Source organism: Plectropomus leopardus, chromosome 15 (assembly GCF_026936395.1).
Source record: "Plectropomus leopardus strain MGB_pleo_1.0 chromosome 15, ASM2693639v1, whole genome shotgun sequence".
Lineage (NCBI taxonomy): Eukaryota > Metazoa > Chordata > Actinopteri > Perciformes > Serranidae > Plectropomus > Plectropomus leopardus.
In genome coordinates this window covers 26,056,555-26,074,508 of record NC_142190.1, presented here as the reverse complement: position 1 = coordinate 26,074,508, position 17,954 = coordinate 26,056,555, and the positions used below count along the sequence as shown (strand labels likewise).

Sequence of the window (17,954 nt, the reverse complement as noted above, 5' to 3'; positions counted from 1 at the left end):
TCAAGGGGCTTAGATCTCATACCCTGTTATCTTCAGATCAATCCCCTATGGGTTATTAAATTATTAGTTATTAAATTAAATAGGCTCCAAGAAGGGATCAGTGCATAAGGAATGATGCCAGAAAGCAATATTAGCTCTTTCATTGTACATACGGGCATGCGACAAGTGTTGTAAGACTTGAAAAAAATGTAAACCTATCCTTCTAAAAGTGGAAAAGCATAAATGGAAATGCTAAAGATTAAAATACCACTATAAATATCTAATTCTGGCTTGGTTATCTTGGGTAGAGTAAAAATAAAAATGTATTATAATGACCATTTATCTACTAATTCCAATATTTCTCTCATAAATATTTCTGTTATAAATTATCATTCTTGCTTCAGTATCTGCTGCAAGCTGGATTTTAGGAATTATGTGCTGGTGCAAGATCTTTATCTGAAATGAGTTTTTACTCAATGAGATTTGCATAAAAATAGGGCTCGATTATCTGTGACTGAAGCATCTTAAACCCTGATGACACCTGGTGAGTCAGACATTACAAACTCATGCTTTGCAGCAAGACAGTATTCAAAAACATGATATATTTAATATTTTGATGGTCTTATTATTATTATTATTATTATTATTATTTAAAACACTGAACAGAAATCTGCAATATATCAATTTGATGAAATAGTGCAGACATGAATAAGCTTATTGAGTTTGAAATTTTCATTCAGTGGTAACACATCAATTCGTGTCGACGAAAACGGAAATAAAATGGTAAAATGATAATACATTTCTGATCCACACTTCAGCTTTAAACCAGCTGGTGGCGGTAATACGTAATTTTGTGTTTGTCTACCGCCGCAATAATATCAAGAAGAAGACGAGAGCGGAAGTGGTGAAGGGGAGGAGGAGCGCAAACACCGTCCACGCATTTTTATATTAAGGTATTAATGTGCACCCGTGTGTTGTATCGTTTCAGTGGTGGAAAGCGGTTGTTCTGTTGTTAAAAAAAAGACTATACAAGTAAAGTCTCTTACATTAAATGAATAAGAACTATACCTTTCTCGTTAGCTAATGTGACGTTAGCCTATTAGCTAATGTTAGCTAACCCATGCTAAAGCAATAGCTCTCCCCTTTGTTTGGACTCGAGAAGCCACATATTTATCCCAGCACACTTTACAGGTTGTTTTACTCAATTTATATTGTTTTTGGACGTCCCCGTTCCACACTATGAGTAACTGTTTTTTTGTTTTGTGCAACTTGAGAAAGACGTTAGCCGTCTCTCTGTCAGGAGGCCATCTCAGTATCTTTGTGTCCTCATCTTTTAGTTACTGTTTCCCCCCATGCAACTGCATTTCTCTACAACAATTTGAATAATCAGACCAAGGAGTACAAGTAAATGTAAATATTGGAATGATATATGACGCTAACTAAACGAGCTAAATGGTATTTTCTTCTTTAAGTCACGGTGCTTGCTCGGTTATAGGCAGTCATCATCTAACAACCACGAATGTCCACAAGTTAAGACTGTCTGTAAATTACAATGACTAAGCTCATAGTCTGGTTATCTATAATTCTGTCATACTACACTGTAAGTTAATTTTTTCTTCTTCCCTCTTTTCATGGAGATGGGAGACAGTGATGATGAGTATGATCGCAGGAGAAGAGACAAATTCAGACGGGAGAGAAGTGACTATGACCGGTCAAGAGAGAGAGAAGACAGACGCAGAGATGACTGGAACGACAGGTAAGAAAGAGAGATGTGGAGAGGACTGTTAGTCAGTCAGATTCAGTTAAACCCTACGCCAACATTTCACATCCAACAAAAATGAATCTAAATTATATCGGTCTGGTGTTTTCACACTGAGTGTAACTAAATTTGGATATTTGTTTAATCTCATATCTCCTCAAATCAACTTTCCAGAGAGTGGGACAGGGGCAGGGAACGGCGCAGCAGAGGAGAGTACCGGGATTATGACAGAGGTCGTAGGGAGAGATTCACTCCGCCCAGACACGACATGAGTCCTCAGCAGAAGCGCATGAGAAGAGACTGGTGAGATCAGCTGCAACACAAATGTACAAACTTTAAATGGATTTCTTGCTGTTGTGTAAACTGTTTTGTCTTTCCCCGGCAGGGATGACCATGGTGGAGATCCTTACCGTGGAGGATACGACTTGGGTTATGGTGGTGGAGGAGGGCCCAGCTTTGGTCCACCACAGCACTGGGGCCATCCTGACCTGCACCTCATGCAGCCTCATCATGGCATCCCCATTCAGGCGAGGTGAGAGATGTGATCAGCATTCATTGAATTATGTTTTACACGTCTTTGAGAATTCAATAAGAACTTCACAATATGTCCTACAGCTATTAGATTTGTCTTGTCTTGATTGTTAACCCTTTTAACCCTATGTTGCAAATTGGTGCAATATCTGTCAAAAAACAGGGAAAAGCAACAAATTGCAAGAAAATAGTAGATTTTCAAAATCTAGGGAAAAACTATGTATATATATATATAATTGCATACTTAAAATTATGTTACAGAATTATTTTAAGCACTTTTTCCAAGTCATGTTGCTTTGTTTTTTTTTGTTTTGTTTTTATAACTTTCTTTTTTGTTTGTTTCTCGTTTTCCTACATTTCTTGTAATTTCTTGCTAATTTTAGGGTTATTTCTCCTTTTGTTGCTCCTTTTCCCCAAGTTTTTGAAAGAAATCAGGCAAATTGGCTCAGGGTTTAGGGGGTTAATGTATGTTATTGCCTTTTTAACAAAAACATGCTGGCTTAGAGATACTTAACATTTGAAAGTAAGAATTAAGTTTCCACATCAAAGTATGGGAAAGTAGTTGCATGCAAAGATATAGTCTGTAAAGAAGATAAAATGAAAAAAAAAAAGAGAAAAAAAGAGAGACGAGAGAGAGAACAAACACACAGCACAGTCGCTCATCGTACAACAAATGCATAAATTATAAAAAGCCACTATTTTTTCTTGCCCTTCCAAAACTCCATCCGACTTGTCTCTCTTCTCTCAGGCTCGGTAACATCCATGACATGGATTTGGGTCCACCTCCTCCCATAATGAAGAGCTTTAAGGAGTTCCTGTTGTCCTTGGATGATTCTGTGGATGAGACTGAGGCAGTCAAACGCTACAATGAGTACAAGATCGACTTCCGCCGGCAGCAGATGCAGGACTTCTTTTTGGCTCATAAAGATGAAGAGTGGTACGATCTCAGTTGTCTTTACTAATCATGAATATGCATAGATTTTAATATATTTGCACTATAGTCATTAATTTTGTTGAACTATAATGTATAGTTATTTAATCTATGATTGCCGTCGCCAGATTTTGACAGCCTCTTTTTTGGCTTACATTTCATAATTATTTTAGATGAAAACCGCTTTAAAATAACAGTCTAATAGGTTGGGCCTGGTCCTATGGTGGGTGTATTGTGGGGCATTGAGGTAGTCATATTTATTTGATGGCTAATAACTCAGTTATTTGTTGTAACTGACTGAATATCATACCTTCACTTAAAGGAGCTGTGTGTAGGATTTAGTGGAATCTAGCGGTGAGGATTTCAGACAGCAACCATCTGAAACTTCTCCCATGTGGCAAGCATGAACTCCTGCTTAGGATTCCTTCAGTCTGTCTTATACAGGACACGAGCCCAGCACCTGCTAATCTGTGCTCATATTTTTTTCTCTGATAACTTGATATGATCCAGATGTTCAGGGGGTCTTTATCAGAAGCTAAATTATCCACAGAAGTCTCTCCCTCACCTAAACGACAGACCTACGGATCGTAAAAACACTGAATAAAGCAGTTTCAGGTGAAAAATCAGCTGTTATAGATGCTGTTTGGTTTGTCACTGAGGGCTGCTGACTTAAAAATGCAAATAGCTCTGTCTAGAGCCATGGTTTGGTTTGTCTGTTCTGGGCTACTGTAGAAACGTGGCTATCTCCGTTGACGAGGACCCGCTCTCCACGTAGGTATAAACAGCTCATTCTAGGGTAACAAAACCCCAAACACTCTTAATTGCAGGTGATTATATACTAGAGAAAACATGCGTATTATATTATATTCAGTTTCTACCAATGTTTTCCCCTAAATCCTACACACTGGTCCCTTAAGCCTTTTTGACACATTTCAGGTGCTTGCTTAAATAACCCAAGTGCAGTCCCGCCCATGTAGTAGGACCTGGCCCACAATAGAGTTTGTCACTAATGACTTTTGTCACATTGAAGTTTTTAAGAGAAGAAAATCAACCCAAATTCAACTTTAGTGCACAAATGATTGTTTATGTGATCGTAAATGTGTTGTAGGAGTTTAAAAAGGGGGTTTCAAAGGTGCTGATAAAACCAATATCTGACGAAATGAAGACAGACAAGAAGTATACCCATAACAGTGTATCAGCCGTCCCATCTTCTTTATGTTGAAAAATCTATAAATGCACACCTCTAAATTGTATTCACAATCACTTAACAGTAAGATTGAAGCACATACTGTCATTATCATTGACTGGGTTGATTTTCCTCTTTGACCTTTATACCTCTCCAGTTGTATAATGCCTGTTAATGCTTATTACACTTATTTCACAGGTATCATGCAAAATTGTTTTGTTTTGCCATAACCCATTTTTCCTCCCTTTCTACTACTACGTTGACGACGTTTTTTTGAAGATGAGAAAAAGTGGAACTCATCAGCAAGAATCGGTTTTAGACAGCAAGGGCATGCACTGCGCACAATGCAGTTGCTCTTAGACACACAGTACCAGGGATTTTAGATAGACAGTCAAGTAATCTTTCCGCGCGTAGAGATTTTTTTTTTGTTCTTTTCTGCTTTTTCTACGCTACTTTCTTTTTACATTCGGATCAAATCGAATCCCAAAATTTGTGTGCAAACAGACACACCATTGGGGTGAAGTGGAGCGCACTATCACAGAGGAGACCCTCTCTCTGTATTTATTTGTTAATAAACTGGCTGAAGAAAAGGTAACTGTAGTCCACTCAATGATCAACATTTTGAATGTGAAATTCTGAATATGTGATTGCTTCATTTTATAATCTCTCTGCTGTGTTTTTTCCTTAATTTTGGGGAGTTAATCTCAAATTTACAAACAATGTGCAGTAATTTATCTGTAATAATCACAGAGTCAACACATGCACACACTGAATGACCTAACACAAGGACTAGGCTACACAGAACACAGTACATTTACTTACATTTTACTGGCTGAAATTGGCATTTTGAACTTTTCCCAACAAACATCAGCATTTAAAAAATAAATTGAAAGTAAATTATGTTTCTCAGTGTAATCGTATGACACCACAGTTGCAACGTGGATATATAATATGTATTTGTTCTCTAACTTTTACATCCCGTTCATCCCAACCCCCGTCATTCCCTCCCCACTTTTTTGTGGATCCCGACTCTGGACGCAGGTTCAGGTCCAAGTATCACCCAGATGAGGCCAGCAGGCTAAAGGCAGAGGCCCACAGTGCCCTGCGCAACCGTCTCAATGTCTTCGTGTTCCTGATGGAGAACAGCTGGTTTGATAATGTCTCCCTGGACATTGAACAGACCCCCGCCATCATCAAGGTTCTGGATGCAGGTGAGACTAGACTATTCAATTTTATAAATATTGAGCCTTAAAAGTCATTAAATAGTTTAAAATTTGAACTTCTAAGTTCTTAATTACCCCAAACACTTCATTTACTTTCATGTATCCATCTTTTACTATCTTTTCGCTAAAATGAGTCATGCTCTTCTGCGTGAAAGTCCACATTTCTGATGTAAAAAATCTTTAAACCTACTGACTAACCTAACACTGTCATTTTATTTGACTTGCACTTGCCTGTTGGCAAAATGTAGACTGCAATCACCGTATGCCGACATAAATCCAAACTCTGCACTGGGCCACACATAAGCTTTATACTTGCAATGCTTGACTAAGATTCTTAAATTTGGTCAAAATGATCTTGAAGAAAAATCACAAAGAGGTTAGGTACTGACTTCACCTTAGACCAAGCATCATTCATACTGGGTGTCAGTCTGGATAATATGATGGACAGAAAAACGATTAATCTACTGAGGACTCTGCTCTTGGCGGCAAAAAAATAAATTAAAAAAATACAAAAGCTGCAGCCCCCCCAGCATGAATCAGTGGAGAGACGGGGTGAAAAATATCTTTAATATGGATAAATTACAGAAATGTTACAGTTGAAAATGGACAGGTTTAGTGAACAATGGTCCCTTATGATACAGGTGATGCCAGAGCTCTAGTTACCTCCTTTTTTTAATATAACTTTTTGTGTGTATTTTTTTTTCTTGTTTGTTTTATTTGTTTCTCCATTTCCTTTCTTTTGTTTTTGATTTTAACTGGGGTTTATATTTTATTTCGTTATTATTGTTTTATCAAACATTTTTATATGTTTCTTGTTCTTTTTTCATTGGACTGTAAACAGTAAAGTTTTGAGTATATGCATAAAAAATGCATAAAACTCACCATTGAAGTTGTACCTTAAGTGGTTTAAAATGGGCACGTGAAGACCAAAAGTGTGATAAGTAAACTTTATTGTAATGATCTCCTATTTGTGTATTCTATGTATAGTCTTTATGTTAAATAAATAAAGAGTAAATAAAGGTCTTCAAAGCATTAAATTTAAGTGTCTGATATCTGTAGACACCCTGATAATTACTACTGAACCTAAAGGTGAGGGTGGCCTGAACCATGTACCTTCTTGCTTGCTTTCAGCCGTGATAAAGATGGAGGGAGGGACAGATCATGACCTTCGCATCTTGGACATGCCGTCTGAAGAGGAGGAAGAAAGGGAGAAGTTGGCATCTGCTTCAGGGGGTGCAGAACCTCCCAAGAGAGAGGATCTCAAAACCTCGGACGGTGACCGCAAACCCTCAGTAGAGAAAAATAAAAACGATAAGGTAGGTTTTGTTCTCTGCCAGTCTTTGTCAGGCATTAGAGAGTTCACAGTGTTGTGTTGGTGACGGTAAACTGTGCCACAGGAGGAGAGCGACTCTGCCAGCACAGAGCGAGCTGCTGCGACAGAAGGGGAGGATGTGAAAGAGGAGGCAGAGAAAGAAGCTGCCAAAGAAGAAATGCCTGAACCCAAGAAAGTAAGCGTCGCTTCCATTATTGAAATTAATTGCTAACAAGAGACAAAACCAAATAGCCAGAATTGTTTTCATTTTCACTCATCAGCCGAGAAGAAAGAGGAAGCGCAGCGGAGACAGCGATGATGAAGCCAGCGCCTCGGAGAGTGACTCCGACTCGGATTCAGACTCAAATTCCAACTGCTCTGATAAACCTGTGAAGAAAGAAGAGGTAGAAGACAAGGATGAGGAGGAAGAGGAGGAGGAGGGTGAAGGTGAGGATTCAGAATTCCCGTTTTTTTATGTCCAGAAACACCGTACAGTGTCTATATCCCCACTATTGATAACTCATCACCTGGTCATTCCCACCAATTTGATATCCCCCACCTTATGATGAAGAGGAGAAACCGAAGGAGACTGCTGGGGAGGACAACACAGAAGAAAAGAAGCCCAAAGATGACTCCCCCAGGCCGCGTCCTCTCCACAGGACCTGCTCTCTGTTCATGAGGAGCATCGCTCCCACCATTTCTAAGGCGGAGATTATTGCTGTGAGTTGAACACAGGTGGCGTTGTGTGACACGGGAGATGTCGATTGACACTTTGTTTAAACCTAATACCATTTTGTTTTTCTCTCTCAGCTTTGCCGGCGGTACCCCGGCTTTCTGCGCGTTTGCTTGTCTGACCCCCATCCAGAGCGCAGGTCGGTTAAAAACAACATTCCTTTAATTTCTCACACTGAAAATGATGTTTGTGGGATTAACTCATTTACACATTGTGCAAAGCAAGAGACTACTCACTGTTAAACGAACCCTGTGCTCTTATAGGTTTTTCAGACGTTGCTGGGTGACGTTCGACCGCAGCGTCAACATCAAAGAGGTCTGCTGGAACCTTCAGAATATCCGAGTAAGTGTGACACTCAGCTGTTGACACTACTGTCACCGCGTGATTTTGATATGGAGCGTAGAGCTTCACAACGAGACACAGAGGTGTTTTGTGTCAAAATGATGCAGCCTCTGATGACTTATCTGTTTTATTATCTATGTGTGGACTTTTCACCTGTCTTGTGTTAGCGAATCGTAGGATTTTATGAATTTGTAAAGCATTATGTTCGACTCTCTGTTCTTATTTAAAATGCATGCTTTACCACACTTATCTAAATGAAATCATTGATATTTGATAAACAAAAACATCTTAAATATATGGGAAATAAGTGAAGTACTTTGCACCTGTTTTTATTATTAGCTATGACAACAGAGCCGGTATTGTTTACACCTTGTGTGTCTATGTCCATGTGTGTCGTCATGGCAATATGTAGTCGTGTAGACACTTATTTTTGCAGGAACTACCCCAGACGCAGTATTGAGTACTTTGCCACGTGTTGATATGTGTGTGGACACATTTTGTCAACAGGGTGATGTCACAGCTGTGTGAGATACAATCATAAAACATTACAGGTGTGAGGTTGAGTAGTTGAGATCACTATTAAGGCCGAATTCAAAGATGGGTGTGGTCTGATGTAGGGGTGAGAATCACCAGAGGCTCCACAATACGATATTAGCACAATACCGCGGTCACGATACAATATGTTACAATTTTAAACATAAAGCAACATACTGAGTATTTTAATAACACATATAAGGATATACTGCAATTCATTACCCTTTTTCAACTGTAAATTCTGCCTCCAAAGGAAAATTTTGTCAATACTAGTTTTATATACGGTAAAGATCTAAATTTACAGAACATTCTAAACTTTTAACTAATTTATATAATTTTAAAAATCGATACATGGGGTCTGTGTATTGATACGATAATGCTACATAAAATATTGCGATACTATGGCATATGGATTTTTTTCCACCACCCCCATACTGAGCAAGGGCAACAGAAATATGCCCCTGGACCACATTCGTTTTCAGTCATGGGTTGGTGCTGCTGCTGGTGTGATTCCCTCATCAGATGGTCTCTAGGTACTTGTATAATTTCCTAAATAGCAGTAGAGGTCGTTAAAACTCCTGTCTTACTCTCTTACCTTTCACAGCTGCGCGACTGTGAACTGGCACCAGGGGTGAACAGAGACCTGGCCCGCAGGGTGCGTAATATTAATGGCATCACTCAGCACAAGCAGGTGCTCCGCAATGACATCAAGCTGGCTGCCAAGCTCATTCATGCCTTGGATGAGAAAGGAGACCTGTGGAGCATCAAGTCCCTGGAAGAGAGTACAGAGGTACTGCCCTACAATTTAAACAGACTGTTCCCAGATGATCTTGTAATATCTGAATTATTCATTCACACGTGGTTTGTGATTTCAAAAGTTCCCAGCCCAGAACCCCATCTTGAAGAACATAACCGATTACCTGATCGAGGAGGTGAGTGCTGAGGAGGAGGAGCTCCTGGGCTCCGGGAGTGGGATGGATTCTGAGGAGAGCGCCAAGGAGGGAAACCCAACAGAGACGACTGTGGAGAGGGATGACAAACTAGCCAAGGTTTGACTCTCGCAGTTATGAGTAAATTCTTGAATTTACATGCAGCGCAATTAGCCTTTTTGTAACATAAGCCATGTATTTGTAATGTTTAGTAATGATATACTTTACACATTTTACATCTTAAAATTTTTACAATTGGTATAAAATTGAAGCTTAATGCACATTTAAAAAAAATATTTCTACTTGTATCCTTGATACACAGTGTTTATCATTCAGATGTTAAAAACTGGATAATTTAAAATCTTAACTTTCAGTCTTCGTAAAGTTTCTTCCTCATCTACCTCGTTCTAGGTTTTAGATCGTCTGATTTTGTATCTGCGTGTTGTGCATTCAATCGACTACTACAACACCTGTGAATATCCCAGTGAGGATGAGATGCCGAATCGCTGTGGCATGATCCATGTTCGAGGACCCATCCCTCCTAACCGCATCACACATGGAGAAGGTCAGTGTTGTTCCCTTATTTGTTGTGTAGCATGGATAAATGCAGTCAAAAGAAGACACGTTCATACATGATAAAATATATTTTACTGTTTAGCTTTGCTTACTTGTTTTTAAATGCATCTTTTAATCACTGTATTAATATTGGCTGAGTTTGGACTACAGTTTTCTATCACCTTATCGTGGCCACAGGCTCTGATGCAATTTTGCTGCACTTTCTTAACAACTTAACACGTAACATCTTAGATGTAGTAGAGCGGACACCCCATGTACAGAGGCTATGTCCGTGCCACAGCTGTTTGTTTGAAACTTCAGTCCCTTTGCTGTACGTCCTCTCCTCTCTCTCCCCCTTTCACACTATAGCTGTCTTGTGAATAAAGGCCACAAAAGCCCAAAAATTAATCTTTAAAAAAGCACACAAGAAAATATGTTTCATATGTGTGTAACACTTCAGTGCACAATGAACTGTACATATATACTATTTATCTTTAATGTAGATAGAAAGCTGCAGTATTATGTAAAGCTTTTAAATTACAAATATGTGGGAAAAATACATTTTGTATAATGACACGGTGGCTTGATGAGTTTGTGTCCCTCCCTATTGGGTGCTTAAAAAACTAAAACCATATGTATTTAAACTTTCCTTATAACCTTCCCACCTGTCACAATTTTATGCTACAGTGCAACAATGGCAGAAGATGATGGAGGAGAAGCTGAGTCCATTGTTCAGCTTAAAAGAAGTCCTGTCTGAGGAGGAGGCGAGGAAGATGGGCCGTAAGGATCCCGAGGAGGAGGTGGAGAAGTTTGTAAATGCCAACACTCAGGAGCTGGGGAAGGACAAATGGCTCTGCCCATTAAGTGGCAAGAAATTCAAGGTGAGATCTTGTAATACAAAGTAATTAGGACTAGAGTTGGGTATCGTTTGTTTTTTTTTTTTTTTAGTTTTGCTTTGGTCTTAAGGATTGTAGCATTTATTCACTAACATATAGCCCAAACTGTTCTCACTCTGCGCTGTTGTTTATAACTTCATACTCTCTGCTCTGGTCGCTGCAGCCCCAGTTAGTGGCACACACCAGCAGACACACATCATGAGGCCCCCAAATTGGCCTCATGATTCAGTGTGGAGGTACCGCTGGTGCAGGAACCAGTGCTACACTGACACTGGGTTTTGTTACCCAGCCCTCGTTAGGACAGCATAACATGATGAAGTGATGAAATGTCATTTTGTCAAAATCTTTTGACATGTTTTGATGATTTTGTCGCTTGATTCTTGTGATGCTTAGACCTTTCACATTTTAAATTATTTCAAGGGCCCAGAGTTTGTACGGAAGCACATCCTGAACAAACACGGGGACAAAATTGAAGAAGTGAAAAAAGAAGTTGTGTTCTTCAACAATTTCCTGATGGATGCCAAGAGACCTTCGCTGCCAGAGATGAAACTTCCTCCTCTTCCAGGCCCAGGTCAAGCTTGACACAAAATGTCTACGAACTCAGATATTCATAATAAAGGCTTTAGTACTTCAGCAGAGACTGGCTGAATAAATGGATCAGTTCACTGCTATTCAACCAGGACTTAAATAATGGACTCATATATTTTACACAATATGAATTCTTTTTCTGTGTTTGATTTTGTCCTACAGGTTTGCTTTCTCCCAGCATGCCATTTCCTCCTCAAGGTCCTCAGGGTCCAATGGCATTTGGACAGCCTCGTCCCCCACTGATGGGCTACGGTGGTATGTTCTCTGACTGCACTTTCTTTTTAAGTGCAAATGTAAGTGGAAATGTAAGTGTCAATCAGACCTCTACTTTTGAGTTGATTTTGAATTTCTCATTTCTACAGGCGGACCTCCTAACCCCCCTTACCAATATGGAGGAGGCAGAGGCAACTACGACAACTTCCGTGGACAAGGTGGCTACCTGGGAAAGCCACGCAACCTCAGGTGAGACCACTGTACGTGTGATCCTTATTTTGCCATGAGCCGTCTCCCTTTTCTGCTATTGGAAAATTGTGAACCTCTTTTTATGGTCATTTATTTTCTTCTGTCTTGGGTCCGTCTTTTTCTCCTTGCACCCTCGATCATCTCAGAATGTCACGCGGCGATCCACGCAACATCATTGAATATCGCGACCTGGATGCACCAGATGATATGGACTTCTTTTAGAAGGTTCACTTGGTCTTTTCAGTCTTCACTCTTTGGCAGTGTTGTGTTCTTGTTTCTTCTGGTAATCATTAGATTTTTTTCCTTTCCAAAATATTTCATTTTGTAATTATTGCGCGACAAGAACAAACTTTTGATGTAAACTGGTTCCTCAATAAAGTTGTGATCAAATGATATTAATATGTTTTTAATGATGTATCAAATAAAATTCAATTGTGTTACTTAAAGGAGATCAGAGCAACCTGATGAAACAGAAAAACAGTCAACCCAAAATCAAAAATACATGTTTTTCCACCCTACCTTTTTTGCCATTTATCAGTCTGGATTGTTTTTAGTGTTTTTATGTGAGTTGCTGTGTTGGTGATGTTGGCCATTATAGGGATGCATGTTAATATTAGCAGATATTAGCTTTAAAATGAAATATCAGAATTGGCTAATATGCTGATTTCTGCAGATATAACAAACCGATATATATATATATATATATATATATATATATATATATATATATATATATATATATATATATATATATATTTATTTATTTTTTTTAATTGACAAAGTGAACATGTACAAAACATCAAACCTAAGTTGAAGAATTTTCTTATTTTGCACAAATGAATATTGCATACATTTAAAAGTATTGTACTTTATGTCTATCTGCTGGTGGGCCATCATGATGAGAGTTTGCGTAATATGAGGTGAATTCCAGTACAGAGGAGACTCGATGATCACTAAAATCAGGTGGGGAAAAAAGTGGATGTATCAGTATGAGTTATTGACCAGATGAGTTGTTATATAGCGGTATATCGGATATCAGCAAAAATCCAATATTTTGCATCCATAGGCCGTAGAGATGTCTGCTTTCTTTCCAATATAATGGAACTACAGCGCTCCTGGCTTGTGCGGCTCAAAGCACTAACAAAAAAAGAAAGAAAGAAAAAAGTTGGAAAAACTCACAGTAATGTCTTTTTCCAGAAATCAGGACCTGGTTACTCAAGATTATCCACAGACCTTGTGAGCAGTTTCCTTTCTTTCAAACTTCGTCATTCAACCGCATCACTGTGCAGAAGGAAGCGTGCATCCACTCATAATAAACTCAAGCTTATGACAGGGCAAGATGTAAACATTAATGGGTCCCTTCTCAGCAAAACTGTAATGTTAGCTTATCTCAGTGGTGCTAAGCAAGCCAGTAGTGGATGCGCACTTCTTTTTTTTGTGGTGGCACAGGCCTTGAAACTGCCAACCCTTCTGGTAAAGAAAGTAAAGCAGATGTGATGAATGGCTGCCCTCTGCTGGGTAAACCCTCTAATTACACATCCATGCTGGCTGGTCATTTCATTTGACACAGCTTCCAACAAAAAAAAAAAAAAAAAAAAGTAGAACCCTTGTTGTGATGCAGCAACTATTCAACATTCTTTTAAGTAAAAATAACAATACCACCGTGTATAAATATTCCCATTGTCCTGCTCATTCCAAATGTAAATCACAGGTAAGAACTGCAGCACAGTTTCATGTTGACAGGTGTCTCATTTACGCAATTCATGAAAATGCACCAGCAGGATTAAGTTTAGCAAGGATGCAAACACATTTTGACATGAGCAATAATTTATTGTACACCTGCTGTCTTTTCAGCAAACCTTTTTAGCTACCCTGTAATCATGTTAGAAATGCACCGATCTTTAAATATGATAATGACAAAGATAGCATACCAAGACATTCACTGCTTTGGGAACACACTTCCCCTCATACTGGGCATCACATCTTAATTATTCAAAGCACAAATTCATTTAAATATTTTCAAATACAGTCAGAACTTACAGTATGAACAAAGACACCTGCATCACATCAGATCCACACCAACATTCATGCTGAGCCCCGCTAAAAGCAGCAGAGAAAAACTGCTATGTAGTTCATTTGGAAGTGAAATGTCTAAATGATCTTAAGCTTGTGACTTTCAGAAAGTCCACAGCTGACCTTGTGATCATGGAATAACTTGGACAGGGCCTCCATGTAAAGACCATGATAGTGGTCGACCTCCTCCTCAGTAGGTGTGGCACGCCTTGGCACAGAGATTGGACTTCCCACTGAAAGAAGCAGAGCGTTAGTATAAAACAGGCTCAGTGCAGAAATTTAGGCTTATCTGCAGGGTAATGAAACACTCACCAACAGTGGTGATGGGACTCTTGTAGGGCAGGAAAGCCATGTGCTCACCAACAAAAAGACACGGGGCGAAACCCATGATCTTTTTAAACAGGTCCTGTAACTTCCGACCTAGACTACCCTCTGACAAAATCACCTGTCGAAAAAGCTCATTCTCCCCAAATGAGTAAACAGGCACCAGATCAGCCCTGTGGAAGGTCATCAGAGGTTAAATCAGTGTGTCCAGGTGTGGGCTGCTAAGAACATAATGAAAGCCATTGTTAATTGTTCATGTATGTTTTTAAGAGAGCTCTCACCCAAACTCCAGGGCGATCCTGACAAATCCCTTTCTCTGCCTCATGACCACTGTGTTGACTCCAGGAGAGGATGCCAGAGACTCGGCAGCACCGCCTATCACAATCACCACCGCATTCCCCTTGCCGCTTTTCGAGAGGAGGTGGATGAGGCTCGCTTTGCTGACTGGATAAAGACCTGATCGGGCAAAGTAAGACAGTAACAGTCACATGTAGATAAGTTTGTCTTTCCATTTGCAGTCTCAGATGTATTTCAGAAAGGTTCAGATGTTGATATGGTTTATGGCAAAAGTTCAGTCCTTCAGTCAAACTTTGTTCTGAATACCTGCGCTCATTATGTACTCCCTAAAGAGTGGTATCCTGAAAAGTCCAGCCAGTATCGCCAGGGAGGCTCGCACTCCAGGAAACACCTCGGTGAAGCCACAACTCTCTGTGCTGAAGCAGGTAAAGGCTCCAGCACTCATGATGCCATGTGGATGACAACCTAAGATGTAGTTTTTGTTTGGATTCAGCTCAGCCGTCTTCACCAACTGAGCAAGAAAATGAACAGTTAACAGAGTTAATTTCAGTCGATCTCTGCCGTTACCCGTAAATCCAAACTTTTACCCTATAATACGCCACAATAAAGAATCACAGCAGAGCAACAGAGTCATATTTAATGTCTTTGCAATATTTTGTTTTAAAATAGTTATACTGCTGGCCAGCCTCATTCAATCACTGTCACATCATGTTTTCACACCAAATATGAACAGATGATGAGAATGCCACATATGACGGATGCTTTAAAAGATACAAAGTTAAACTTACTTTAATTGGAAAAAAATCTCTGAGGTGCTCCCAAACTCTCCAGTTTCTCACAAATGCTGTTCTCCTGCCCCCTGATGGAGACATTAAAAAACTTAAAAAATACTGTGTCCTAATTTAACCCTAACTGTATGCAGTGTGCATCATATACTAATTTCAGTAGTTTATTGTTTTTGTTGTCAATACACCAAAAAAATCAACATGGCTGTTTATTGTGTTGACACTGGAAAAGTGACAAAATGAAGCATATTTAAAACAGTAAGTGACTAAGTTTACATGCACACTAATATTCCAGTATTATTCTTAATATGACAATATTCAGAATTTGATACCGGTCTTGTAATTAGTAGTCTACCATCTCTGGGGTAAACTTTCTATATACTAGAACAAGGTCCAGCTGTTCCACTTTTCCGTATTTTGACGTGATAAACAACATGTAACAGTATGCTTTTTGGAGTATGCATGGCTGCATGTAAACAGTGTAAGTATAAGATGTTGAAGTATGATGATTTCTTGTATATGAAAAACGAATTACTTCAAAGGTTAGCATATTGTATACTTTTTTTGTATACTAACAGAAATAATACAGTCATTACAATCACATTTATTTGGTTTGTTGTAATGATTTCATTCGTTTGAATGATTTCCAGCTGTGCGTTTTTAATTTCCTTGTGGAATGCATCATGATAAAATTGTCAATTGACAATCAAGTGTCAAACAGCACACTGAAAAAAGTGTACATACTGGCTTTTTTAAAGTAAACTTGATTCTGTCACTCCTCCAACACAGAATAGCCTTGTAATATGGAATTAAGACAATGTCTATGATTTTCCATTTTTGTGGATACCGTAATGATGTCAATTTCTTTACCTCTTTCAGGGGTGTCCCAGTCAATCACCAGCCATATGAAGTACAGAGTGGGAAGCGGCCACAATGAGGTAAACATAAGGTACACCATCAAGATAATACAGGCCACTCCTGAAGTTGTATTGTGCGGTGTGGGACAATACCAGAGTTCATTTTTTAGAGGGACAAGAGATGTCTTCAATTAGCTCAGATTAAAATAATTGAGTGATGAATTACAGAATTAACAGGCGAGCTAATGTAACTATAGCTGCAATTATAATTGACATACATTCTCGTGTTAAACATGCTCAAAAAAGGCTTAATGTAGAGGGATCTTACCTAAGAAGAGAAAGGATAGTACCCATTGCAGAGTACTCACTACCTCTAAAAACTCCTTCCACTGAGTTTTTTCTTTAGCCATTCCTGTAACCTGGAGGGCATACCATCAATTTTCAGCTATCAATAACATTTGAAACTGTGCTTTCATTCACTAAAGGTCATGACTATATAAATCATATACTTTATACCTGTAGAAATGACAAATGTTACTTTATCTAAGATGATAATGGAATTTATGGTAGCCATCTTTATGATAGAGATCAGATTGCATCAGTAATGAGGACTTAAGCTTTTGCTCTAAATCTTTCTTTAGTAAAGCCATAGACTTAAAAACTTGCATTGCAAGACTGCAGCCTTCTGAAATAACTTACTTGTGAATTAGCTGACAGGTGAACTTAGTTTAAATTTGCTCACAAATAAAACTTAACAGCCAAGCTCGTGTGGCCACAAGACACCTCTGTGTAAATGTCATCAAGACTACATTAAACAGCTTTTATAATCGTACAGTTAAGGATAAAATGTTAATACTTCACCTTATAAGAGTTTATTCCAGTGTTAATTTGAATGGATGCAGACTCACCAGCTGAGGAAATGCACAACATGCAGGATGCACTTTGACCAGATCATGTAAACCTGCTGATAACAAATCCACTCCCCCGATACTTTGACACACAACAAAGTGATTTCAGAGATAAACATGACAAAGTTTTATCGTTGAATACTTTGTGTACTGAGTCTGTATAGCATCTCCTGGAGGACATGCAGTGATTTTACGACTGGCTCGGTGTTGTTTGTCTTTTTTTGCGTTGGGTGACTCTAGTGGCCAAAAAGATTAGATGTCAGCCTGTCCTGATGGTATTATGTAACTTAATGATACGAAATGCAAATGTAAAAAAAACACATCTTTATTTATATCCTCATGAATGGATGCAAATTTCTCTTTCACTGGAATTACTGTTACAGAAATATTGTTCTTGCTCACTTTTTTTATGTGCCTTCCCTATGATAAGCTGCTGTTAGTGAAACGTGACACTTCCTGCAGCTGTTTCACAATACAAGCCTCTCTCACAGTGAAGGGATTCTGCACCCTGAACCAATTAATGTAAAACAGAGAGGAAACAGCAGGAATAAAGTAAGGGAATTTTGCTATTGTGCATGCTCACTGACAGGTCTTGCTGAAACTGGAAACTGAAATGGAGGCTTTGTTAAAGATTCTGTACATGACATAGTTTCAAAGCATACTGCAGGAAACAACTATTTGCTATTTAAAAATTATGGTTAAGTAATGGTGTCCTTAGCAGAAACTGAAGGTACGCTCCCTCTGTGTGTT

The 17,954-nt window shown here is 38.9% G+C and overlaps 3 protein-coding genes across 8 annotated transcripts in view; 2 read left to right on the top strand and 1 right to left on the bottom strand.

Moving 5' to 3' along the window:
• The first annotated feature begins 817 nt into the window (after positions 1-817).
• On the top strand, positions 818-12,355 carry srrt (serrate RNA effector molecule homolog (Arabidopsis)). Of its 2 annotated transcripts, none has more exons than XM_042500014.2 (20): positions 818-932; positions 1,617-1,735; positions 1,913-2,041; positions 2,124-2,270; positions 3,018-3,206; positions 5,428-5,597; positions 6,741-6,925; positions 7,007-7,117; positions 7,203-7,368; positions 7,493-7,641; positions 7,732-7,793; positions 7,918-7,996; positions 9,135-9,320; positions 9,409-9,579; positions 9,871-10,024; positions 10,702-10,895; positions 11,331-11,481; positions 11,661-11,753; positions 11,861-11,960; positions 12,107-12,355. In XM_042500014.2, the coding sequence occupies exons 2-20, from the start codon at positions 1,617-1,619 to the stop codon at positions 12,180-12,182; spliced, it is 2,631 nt and encodes an 876-aa protein (XP_042355948.2). In that variant the 5' UTR covers positions 818-932; the 3' UTR covers positions 12,183-12,355. The 2 variants fall into 2 exon arrangements, with proteins under 2 accessions (XP_042355948.2, XP_042355949.2); XM_042500015.2 differs by having other exon boundaries at positions 11,861-11,971.
• Positions 12,356-13,769: 1,414 nt separating this feature from the next.
• Positions 13,770-17,241, bottom strand: mogat3b (monoacylglycerol O-acyltransferase 3b). Of its 4 annotated transcripts, none has more exons than XM_042500016.2 (8): positions 17,158-17,241; positions 16,625-16,715; positions 16,310-16,417; positions 15,443-15,513; positions 14,961-15,165; positions 14,639-14,813; positions 14,346-14,530; positions 13,770-14,266 (listed from the first exon to the last, which is right to left on the bottom strand). In XM_042500016.2, the coding sequence occupies exons 1-8, from the start codon at positions 17,224-17,226 to the stop codon at positions 14,112-14,114; spliced, it is 1,059 nt and encodes a 352-aa protein (XP_042355950.2). In that variant the 5' UTR covers positions 17,227-17,241; the 3' UTR covers positions 13,770-14,111. The 4 variants fall into 4 exon arrangements, with proteins under 4 accessions (XP_042355950.2, XP_087944124.1, XP_087944125.1 ...); XM_088087998.1 differs by having other exon boundaries at positions 17,205-17,224; XM_088087999.1 differs by lacking the exon at positions 16,310-16,417.
• nyap1 (neuronal tyrosine phosphorylated phosphoinositide-3-kinase adaptor 1) overlaps positions 14,700-17,954 on the top strand; it is a 44,174-nt gene continuing 40,919 nt past the window's right edge. The window contains exons 1-3 of one of the 2 annotated variants that reach the window (XM_088087996.1): positions 14,700-14,826; positions 14,987-15,079; positions 16,319-16,377. In XM_088087996.1, the coding sequence (XP_087944122.1) occupies positions 16,345-16,377 (33 nt within the window). In that variant the 5' untranslated portion in view covers positions 14,700-14,826; positions 14,987-15,079; positions 16,319-16,344. Of the gene's footprint in view, positions 14,827-14,976; positions 15,080-16,318; positions 16,378-17,954 lie in introns of those variants that run through there. The other variant, XM_042500011.2, reaches the window with a different exon arrangement.